The 10,660-nt window shown below is 56.5% G+C and overlaps 1 protein-coding gene across 1 annotated transcript; it reads right to left on the reverse strand.

Moving 5' to 3' along the window:
• Window positions 1-1,407: 1,407 nt before the first annotated feature.
• Window positions 1,408-9,940, reverse strand: GRHPR (glyoxylate and hydroxypyruvate reductase). Its single transcript, XM_049794483.1, has 9 exons — window positions 9,830-9,940; window positions 8,940-9,070; window positions 8,735-8,807; window positions 8,163-8,279; window positions 7,462-7,550; window positions 6,642-6,746; window positions 5,498-5,633; window positions 4,594-4,724; window positions 1,408-1,688 (listed from the first exon to the last, which is right to left on the reverse strand). Exons 1-9 carry the CDS (start codon window positions 9,892-9,894, stop codon window positions 1,567-1,569), a joined length of 969 nt encoding a protein of 322 aa, XP_049650440.1. The 5' UTR covers window positions 9,895-9,940; the 3' UTR covers window positions 1,408-1,566.
• Window positions 9,941-10,660: the final 720 nt, after the last annotated feature.

Raw genomic sequence — 10,660 nt, forward strand, 5'->3', positions numbered from 1 at the left:
TAGCTCCCAACCAGAGAAGACTCCCCAGGGCTGCCAAAGGGCTTGGTTCCCATCTGAGGAAGAGCAGACCCCTGACCTGGGCTTGCTTGCAGCAGAGTGGAAAGGACTGCTGCAGCTGCAGGGGACTCCAAGGAAAGCTGCCCCTTCCAAGCAAGCTCCCAGAGGAAGCAGGGTAACGCTGGGAAAGGAGCTCACTCACTCCTTATTCTTGGGAAGAAAACTTTGCAAACCCACAGCTAAGCCCCCTGCTGAATAAAGTGAGGAACAAGCTGCTCCCAGACGGCTTATGGGCATGCTCCCTACAGAACCGGGAAACATCCTTCTTGACCCTTTCTACCCTTACAGCAGGAAGGTTCTTGGGGATCACGCTCAACACACACGCATTAAAAGCAGGATTTCTGACAAGCTTAATTAAAAGTGTTAAATTCCTCCTGCTGCTACAATGCAATGTCACAGCCACCTTTCTCTTTTCCTCAAGGAAATAACGTCATTGGGGCACGTTGCCCTCAAACAGGACATGGCAAGCAGCATGCAGGAGCAATCCAAGGAGAACACTTCACTGATTGTTTCACCAGCTGGAGCAGGAGCTTGCTGGGGGGGACTGGCAGGGAGAGGTGGGTTCCAACACCCATTTACAGAAGTGGGACAGTCGCTGCAGGAGACAGAACCCCTGAAGCCCCTGAAATGTGCTCCTCCGGGCCTCTCCTGGCAGCTAGAGGCTTGGCACCCACTTAAGTCTTCCTTTGCACCAACACGTCGTCGTTGCATGTCTGGGAAAAAAATGAACCGGGGTGGGGAGTTGAGGCTGCAACCGGTGGAGGTGGGGGGGTGGGTTGCAGAACCTCCCAGTGTGAATTCCACTTTGCAGTCCACTTCAGAACCACGCACAGAATTAGTTACAGCTACAAAAGGCAGAGCTGGAGACACCAGGGGAGCCAAGCAAGCCTTTTTTTTTGCTTTTCTTCAGACACCTGAAGAACAGAAACATCACGCCTTGGCGCAGATTCAACAAGACCTTTTTAACGCGTGCTTGGCACGGGGCCGGCAGCAGCTCCCTTGGCAGCAGTGGGCCTATGCTGGTTGAGCAATTACGTCTCCTCCCTTCCTGGCTACGAGCTGGAAGCTCAACTATGGAATTGCCAGGCTCTCGCTGTGATCCCAGGAGCCAGGTTTTGAGGACGGGCGCTGTGGCAGCAGCTTCCTTACAGTATGACACACGCTGGCTAGCGAAATACACAACAGTTCTGACACTGCAAGCGTTTCCCGAATCAGGGTCAAACACCATCCGTCGGCGGCTGTGCGCTGCGGTGACGTGGCCACGGGACCCGTTAGCCCCCCACCGCAGCACTGCGCGCTCCGCCATGTGCCTGGGGGCACCCCGTCCTCAAAGAAAACGAGCACCACACGTTCACTGCTTCTCTTTAATGGCTACGGTGCAGTTCCCTCGCCACGGGCACCGCTGGCGCGCTGCTGCAGAGGCGAGGAGGCACAGGGCTGTTCTGCGAGGCTTCTGCAGGGGAAGGTAATGCCGAGTCCTGCCGCCCCGCAGGAGAGGGGCTCTGGTCGTCACAGCAGCAGCTCGTGGGGCATGGGCTCGCCTCGCAGCCCGGCGAGCAGGTTGTTGGCTGCCAGCACCGCCATGGTGCTCCTCGTGGCATACGTGGCACTCCCGACGTGCGGCAGGATCACTGCAGGGGACAGGGAGGGAGGTTGCTTGCTCGTTTCTTACCTTTGCTGACCTCTTACAGCCTTCTTCAGGGGTCTTCCCGTGGTGGGGGCAACCTGGGTCCTGCACCAGCCGCTGCTCCACCCGGAGCTGTCTTCAGACACGGAGCATGAAACCAAATCATCAGCCACTGAGGACTGGAAAAGACATCTGATAAACGGCTAACTGAGCTACTTTTTGAGAAGTCCTCCAGCCAAAGACAGTCGGCCAAGAGTGGGTCCTCCTTTCTGCACTCAGGGTTGGTACTCACCTTCCTGCATGGACCCAGAGCCAGTGGTAGATGTAAAATACTATCCCTGCGGCAGACGAACATGTAGTGAAATTTGCATGCTGTTGCCTGATTGCCACACAGCTGTAGGAGGTTCTGCTCACCGACAGGCATAAACCAACACGTATCAGGACAAGAGCCTAGAGACTGTTGTGAAACAACGTGGTTTACAGACCCCTGGGTGCACTGGAAAGGTACATGCGGAGGGAAAAGGCCCCTGCCGAACAGAGCTGGCACACTGTAGCACAGTCAGGGCAGGCATTTTTATCCACCTATGTGAAAAGGCTCCTTTTATGCAATGCAAAGGAAGGAGCCAAAGATGCTTTAGTGGTAAATTATTATAACATTAGTAGTGGAGAGCACTTGCCCAAGGTATGGATAAAAGCCTGCACTGCAGTCTCTGTTCTGTTACAGACAGCATCTACAGGCAATGCAGAAGCCTGAACATCCGACATGCTGCTGCCCCAGGAGGAGAAGGCTCTCCCAAGGAGGACTGTGGGGCCACGTCGCTCCTTTCTTTCTCCCCCAGTCAAGAACCAGCCTGGGTTCCTTGTTCGCTGTCAAAGTAATGTCAGCACTGCTTCCTCCTCTACTTATGCCGTGTTCCTCCAGCTGCTGAAACTATTTGGCAGTTTTGGGTGAAGTCTCTGAATAGTTTCAGAATCATCAAAGCCTCATTTCTGTGAAAATAAATACGTATGTATTTATTTTTGTCTTGCTTGGTGTTGTTCCAGAGCTCTAAGATCTCTGAAGTCCTGCAAGTATTTCCAGAAAGTCTCTGCTTTTATCATTTCTCACTGCCTACTAGGGGAACCAAAGCAAATAAAAAATAGCTTTTAGCAAAAAGATAATCAAAGCAACAGCTATGAACTCGTATTTCAGAAACAGACACTCAGTCATGGGCAGTTCCAAATTTTCATGGATGTTTTTATGGTTTCTTTTTGGAGCAGACTTTTCCGACTCCGAAAACCTCCTTCCTGGAGAGAGGACACACTGCCGCTGCCTGCACAGCCACTCTGGTACTTTGCCCACGCAAGTGAAGATGCACACACCAGATCTCATGCTTGGGGTGCAGCTTGAGCAGCCAAGGCACTTGACCATACAAGAGAAAGCTGTTCTAGCCCGGCTTGTGCCATCAGCTCTCAGCAGGGCCGGCCACTCCGGCAAATCCAAGCATTCCGGTAGGAACAGGCACCCCACCATTGCACCGGTGACGGGGTTGCAGACAATCGCAGAGGTTTACTTTCTAACGAGAAAGCAGTGCCTTCTCCGTGTTGCATTTCTGTCTCTTTTCTGCCTCGAGGGATACAAGCGAGCCTGTCTGGCTTGTGTCCGAGTCAGTCCCGCTCAGTTACTGGTCTGACCCGCACGCTCCCTGTGTGGAGGAGGAGAGGAAAGCTCCTGACCCTGCTTTAACGGGCCAACTTACCCATTGAAGGCCACACGACCAAAGGCACTGAACACACCAGGAGCTGTCCCTAACCTGTCCCAAGCTGTTGGCCAGCCTGTGGTGCCTGTGCGGATGGAGCTGCGCTGGTGAGTGGCAAGGCCATGGGAAACAGCCCCCCGCATAGCCCCTTCAGTCTGCAACAACAAGGATCCCAGGAAAACACCGAGGGCTGCTAACGTCCTGCGCTAAAACATCATCCAGCCTGATGTGGCAGCTCTCGGCAAGCTTTCAGGAAAGCAACAGGTTTAGGTTCTGACCTAACCTCCTCCTCCGAAGACATGCACTAGTCCTGGGATCAGCACCTTCCCACCTGCCCGATACCCACTACTATCCAGAAAACAGGCTGCTTGAGCTCGCCAAGCTCCACTTTCCCAGCAAAAGTTGCCTTGGGCTGTCCAGGGGATGCAGCTAGACCATCTGCAAAGAAACCTCTGCTCATCCCAAAGCGTGAGCACTTGGTGGCCTCTTCAGCTTGAGACTGTCTAATTTGCTGACATCTGCTGGGGAACGTGGATGTCATGACAAGGCCACCACTTAAACAAACTGTGCTTCGGAGCACACGTGCTGAACCTGTGCCTGGCAGCCCAGGCTCACAGTGGATGGGCTAGCTGGCGAGTCCTGCCGTGGCTGCAGTGCTCTTGAGGCTGAGATCCCTCTAGGCAGGCTCAGCACCCAGCTTTTTAGCCACATGGGAAGCTTTTCTAGCCGAATATATGCCCAGGAGCTTAGACAGTACCAGAGCTTGGCAAGGCATGAGCAGGGATTTGGTTTCTCATTCAGGCACCTGCTGGTATCAGACTCCCCCATGAATTTCACCCCATGCCTCGGCCCATCGAATGGAGATCCATTAGGAAGGTGTTAAAAAATGAGCCGATCTCAACTGCTTTCTGTAGAACTAAAATACCTCCCACACTTGTATAACATCATGTTGATGAGGTCTTCCCCTCTAGCAGCTGTCTGCATTGTACGGTGGCTACCTGCAGTCTGCTTACATACACTTGACCTTCCTGTCCTTCCACGTTTCAGTGCTCGTTCGCACTGGCAGGCTAACGAGCATGGGGAATCCTCGTTATGCCAGCTAGCAGGTCCCCAGCCATGGGCACACGAGGCACCCAAAGCAGGGGCTTGACCACCCAGCCGGCCACTTACCACAATTCTTGAGGGAGAGCAGAGGGTGGTCAGTGGGCAGCGGCTCCGGCGTCGTGACATCCAGCCCCGCTGCTGCGATCTGGCCGTGAGCCAGAGCATCATACAGGTCCTCCTGGTTCACCACGGCCCCCCTGGCAAACACAGAGAGAGAAAGGCTCGTGCTGCTGCTGAGGGGTCCCGTGGGCTCCCAGAGGCACGCAGCCAGGACACGGGCCGCGTGGGACAGCCTGCGTGGTGGCACCCAGGTCCCCAGGGCTGCCTGAGCAGAGGTCAGACCCTCTCTGGGTGTACCCGAACCTCCCAGCACAACGATCTGCTCCTGCTCCAGGCTGCCCACCAGCAGGGAGAAAAGGCAGGTACCTGAGCAGAGGACGACCCTGGGGCAGCCATGGAGGGAGGTGCAGGTAGCCTGAGGCATCCTGAGCGGCTGCGTGGATGCTGCGTGTCGGGCCACACGGGTTCTGCCCTGCCACAGTGCTCCGCAAGAAGGCAGCGGGAATGGGAGGCTACCACGGGACTTGGCCAAGGACCCCCGTTGTGGCCGCCTCTGTCCCAAGAGGAAGGCTTCTGGCAGTCACAGCCCTCTCCCAGGCAATCCCCCAGCCTCACTCTCCCGTCACCCAAGAGTCACCCGTTCGTCCACCCCACCTGGGTGGGACGTGGGGCCCTGGGGAGGAGACAGAGGCTGTAGCCCCCTGAACAACTTATCCAGCCTTTGACTTGATCTCAGGAGACCTTGGGCTGGAGGGAGCGGGCCATGCACTGGGCGAACATGAAGGCTGTACATGCTGTCTGGACTCCCAGTGGAAGCACATCTCGCAGCCTACCAGATCCCCCCCTGCAACCACAGCTGTCGGCAGGGTGACAGTCGACCCCCCCGTGCAGGAGACTGGGTTGCAATTACCTGCTCGTGTTGACGAACACAGAGGTCTTCTTCATTCTGCCAAAGAAGTCCCTGTTGCACATTCCCTGGGTGGCCGGAGTCAAAGCACACGTCACCACAACGAAGTCCGACTCTTCAGCCAGCCTCATGAGTGGGACTGAGTGGAGAAACACAGGTCACAGCTCTGCTCAGGGACCCCACCAACACACCTGAGCAACCCTCTCATCCGTAAGGTTCGCCAGCAAGCGAGTGATGCTCTGGAGAGATCTGGCCGACCCTTCTCCACAGGTGGGGAGACACGAGGACCAGCAAACACCCAACAGAAACCATGCACATTCCTACAGATAGCACTGCAGTGTTTTCTTTCACTTTTGAATTAAAATCAAGCCAAAGGGGAATCTAGTGATGCTTTGGCCATCTGGCCCAAAGGAGGCTCTGGTATGTATTGCATATTTAGACAGCAAAATACAGCAGCAGCAGTTTATACCAGCATTAAACCTCTCTACACGATACCTACAGATAACGACTTGTGCCACTTTCATTCCTGGAGGTGAAAGGAAAATGCAAGGAGCTGACAAGTTCTGCCAATGACTTTATGCAAAAAAGGTACCAGCTGGAAATGTGCTGGCTTCAGAGTGAAAAATTAGCACCTGATGCAAGTCTTGGGACTCTTAACAGGGCCACAGAAAAGTCCTGTTCAGCAGCTAAGAGACATTCCCAGGCTTGGCTGGACCGCAACATTAATTTTAAGGCAGGAGGTTAAAGCTGATGTTTGTTTCCAGCAACCAACACCAACTCTCAGTGAAGATCTGCAGTCAGCCTCAGCCCATCCCCTCCTCCCTGCAGGATGTCTCCGTACCCATCCATGGGCGATGGTCCACAAGACCCAGGAGAAACGGCCGCAGCCCACAATTACGGTGGGCGGTCAGTTAGAGCCCAGGTGTGTCCAGCCTTCTGGCTGGAATCGCCCAGCTCAAAGGAGGCAGGTTTCCCTCTCTGCCATCCACCACTGCTGCATGGGAAATGTTTGGGATTCACCATTCCCTCCTTTTCTACCCCCACAGTGGTTCACGCCAGCTACACCGAGGAGACACCAGCCACAGTGCTCCCCACTGCCCTGCACCGGACGACCAACCGCTGCCCCTGCTCCTGGTGTTTTTCTTACCAAACTCAGCTTCAAACTCTGCAGCAGTCTCTGGTTTCGGGCAACTGCCAGTGTACAAAAACTTCTTGACCCCAAATGGCTTTAGGCGGCGGGCAACCGCCTGTCCTAGGAGCAAGAGAGAAGACTGTCCAGCCGCTGTGCCAGCGCCTGCACGAGGCGTTTCACACAGAGGCGAACACCGGGTCGTGGGGGTCCGTCAGGCCTCTTCAGGGGGTCCGTCCTTCGGCAAGCTGGCGCTTGGTGTGGCTTGACAGCGCCGCAGCCGGCAGAGCACATTGCTCGCTAAAGGGTCGCTGTGGTGGGATCGCTCCTGCTGGGCTGCTTCCAAGGCTGCAGCATGGGGGGGCGTGGGGTGGGGGGGTGGGTGTCTTCTGCTGCTCCTCACATAAGCAGGAACGAACGCCCTGCCAGAGTGAAACTGCAGAAAGGGAGCTGCGGGACGTAAAACCTGAAGGTACCCTAGGGAGCAAACTGGAAAGTGAGAAAAGAAACAGCCGTCTGCTGACAAAGTCCACAGCTGAACGGATAACAAGCGCATCATCTTGGACTTTGTCAGGGCCTTTGTTTAACTGAAAATCAAGAGGACAATGTCCAGTTTGCTGTGGCATTCAGATGTAGCAGATGGGTCTGAATGCTTTAAACTTCTAAGGTTTACGCCTGATGGGTCAAGACCGCTGTTCACAGAGGCTCTACACAGCTCCCCTTTTTGTTCTCATAGATTTTAAACAGGTGAGCGCCAGGGACACCACCTTGGCTGAACCTCGAAAACTACCCCGCCATCACCAGAGACACACAAATCTTGCGCCTGATCTGCACTTACCTATTCTCCCCAGTCCTATGATGCCCACCGTGCTATCAGACAGACCGTAGCCACACATCCATAAGGGCTTCCATGTCGTCCAGCCACCACTAGCAGAGAGACGGAGGTAGAAAAAGACGTCAGACAGCAGCAGGGGAGAGCCTGCTCATATCCCAGACCAGCATTTTGGCAAGTACACCCGAGAATACAACGCTGAGGGCTGCCAGCCCCTCTGGCACAATCTTACAGCCAGCCTCTCTGAGGTTCCTGCTTCAAGTGAGCTCGGCGGTCTCCCGCAGGAATCTGCTTGGACCTCGGGTGCGCAGCAGCAGCAGCCTTGGGACTGATTTAATTTAGGCGCTGCTAGCCACAGCCCTGGAGTGGCTGCCAGTCAGTGAGCTTCGGACAGACCTTCCATGTGTGCTGCCCTCGGAGGGGTCTGCGGTGGCCTTGGATGCCCTCTCCTGCAGGTTCTCTACCTAGCATACGGAGGGGAGTTCTGCCCCTCTCGCAGACCCTAAGCAGCATGTCTCCAAACAGCCACGCAACCGCGGGGGACTCCGTCTTGGCCTGCAAGATGTTCGGTGCAAGCCGGGTGAAACTCTGGCTTCAGCCCTGTTTTACCTGTCCAGCGTGGCACACTTTCTCCTGCAGCTCTCGACCCAGGGTCTGCTGGGCTCAGAAGCCAGCCCTTGCTCCAGCTGGCAGCTGCGGATACTCACTTCTTTACCTGCTCCGCTGCCTCCGGCAGCCGGCGGCACGCAGCCAGAAGTAAAGCTACGGAGAGCTCTGCGGTGGCGTCGGTCAGGACATCGGGGGTGTACCCCACACGGATCCCTCTGCAAGGCAAGCACAGGTCCCTGGGGCAACGCTGCCAGCCTTGGGGGGCTACCTCAAAACTTCTGGGCAGGTTGATGGTGCTACGCCTCTTCTAGGTATCTGCAGTATCACGTGCAAGAGGACATCCCTTCTGGTTCCTCAGCCCTTCTTCCAGCCGTGGTGGGGTTATCCTAGCCTTACCCTAGCATCCAAAGGCTCCTCCAGCCCCAGGTGGGTTGGGGGGGGTGACCCTAGCCATACCCTCACAAGAAGGAGATGCAGGTTGCAAACCCCGTCCAGCCCCATGCTCCATGGAAGCCCACCTGCGCCAACGTGACTCACAGCTCTGCCGCCCCAAGAGCGGGACGAGCTCTGAGCTTCGACCTCCTTCCCCACCGCCTCCCCCCCACAACCTCCGGGCTGGGCTCCATCCCTCACAGGGTTTAGGGCGACGGGCAGAGCGGGCGATGGTTACCGCTTCTTGATTTCGTCCAGGGCGAGGTGGTCAAACCCCACGGACATGGTGCTGATGACTTTCAGGCCCGGCCCTGCAAAACACCATCAGCACATGGCTGCCCAGCATCGCTCCCCCCCTCTGGGGGGGGGGGGGGTGTCCCAGCTGGTCCAGGAGGGGATGGGGATGGGAGGAGAAGGGCTCTGGGGCCACAGCCCGCACCCACCGGCAGCGTCCAGCACCTCGCGGTCGATGCGGTCAGAGAGGAGGCAGAGCAACCCACGCTTCCCCGCCACGCCTGCCAGCAGCTCAGTCCGCGGCACCGGCTCCTCCGAGTCCCACTGCTGGACACGGCACCTGCGGCCGGGGTGGGGGGGGGGTGATAGCATATTTCTATACATTCTGTATGGTATGTCTAAACATTTTGATGGTTTTAATATTTTGAACCAGCTGTGGAAACTGGTTTGCTGCTAGGTGAGATTTGGTAAATAATTATTAGAAATCTTATACTAACACTATGATTGAAACAATAGACAAAAGTATAGCCAAGCAATTAACGAGTAGAGGTAATTACTCATAAGTTTTGCAGTTCTTTGCACCTATGACTAGGTGTTCCTGTACGCTAAATGGGAACAATGCTGAAACTGACCACGTGTGATTGAAAGTGCGTTAAGCTTCAAGATCAAAGAACAAGGACAAGAATAAAGACTTCAAGGACAGCCAGCAAGAACTTCAATGAGTCGGTGGTCGCAAAAGCAGCCCTGCGACTCCAAGGGATCCTTCATTGCGCATGATCGGATGTAGGCAGTACTAAGATGATCAGTTGCAATCATTTTTATGTATATGTATACTAATATGAAATTAGTTTATATAACCCGTTAGTGCTAAAGCCGTGGCATGCGCGCGAGGTGGAATTATCCCCCGTGCACCCAGCGCTGCAGTAAAGAACGCTTCCCAAAGCTCCAAAACGAGCCTTAGAGAATTTCTCCGACCGGCTTTTCGGTATCAGGGGGGTCTGTCACCCCACGGTCCGTCACCCCACCGCCACCGGGACGGGACCCGGACCGACCCTGCCCCGATCCCGGTCCCGGTCCCGGTCCACGATCCCGCACTCACCCGCCGGCCTGCGACAGGACCCGCAGCCCCTCGGCCGGGATCCGCCGCGTCACGAACACCGCCATGACCGAACCGACGACCGGACCCGCCGCCGCCGCCGCCGCCGCCGTCGCAGCAGCGACCCCGGGCGGCCGCTCCGCTCCGCTCCGCTCCGCCCCTTCCCGGCGCCGGGCAGCCCCCGAAAAGTGCGGGGTGGAAGGGAGAGGACGGCGAGAAAGGGTGGCCGGGAAGCTTTTGGAACCCACGCGTGGGAGTGCACGCGTGGGGCGCCCAGAACGCTTTTGGAACCCACGCCCACGCGTGAAAGTGCACCGGGTGCCCAGAACGCTTTTGGAACCCACGCGTGGGAGTGCACGTGTGGGGCACCCAGAACGCTTTTGGAACCCACGCGTGGGAGTGCACGTGTGGGGCGCCCAGAACGCTTTTGGGACCCACGCCCACGCGTGAAAGTGCATCTGGTGCCCAGAATGCTTTTGGAACCCACGCGTGGGAGTGCACCAGGCGCCCAGAACACTTTTGGAACCCACGCCCACGCGTGAAAGTGCACCGGGTGCCCAGAACGCTTTTGGAACCCACGCGTGGGAGTGCATGTGTGGGGCACCCAGAACGCTTTTGGAACCCATGCCCACGCGTGAAAGTGCACCGGGCGCCCAGAATGCTTTTGGAACCCACGCGTGGGAGTGCCCGTGTGGAGCACCCACGCGGGGGGGGGACAGCAGCCGTGCAGGGTGTGTGTAGGGAGAGGACGCGAGGTCCGGCTGCTAAACCACCCCCCTCTCCGTGGAGAGCTGACAGCCTCTGCAGGTCCCCCATCCCACGAACGTCGCCTTC

The sequence above is a fragment of the Accipiter gentilis genome, chromosome Z (assembly GCF_929443795.1).
Source record: "Accipiter gentilis chromosome Z, bAccGen1.1, whole genome shotgun sequence".
NCBI classification, from domain to species: domain Eukaryota; kingdom Metazoa; phylum Chordata; class Aves; order Accipitriformes; family Accipitridae; genus Astur; species Astur gentilis.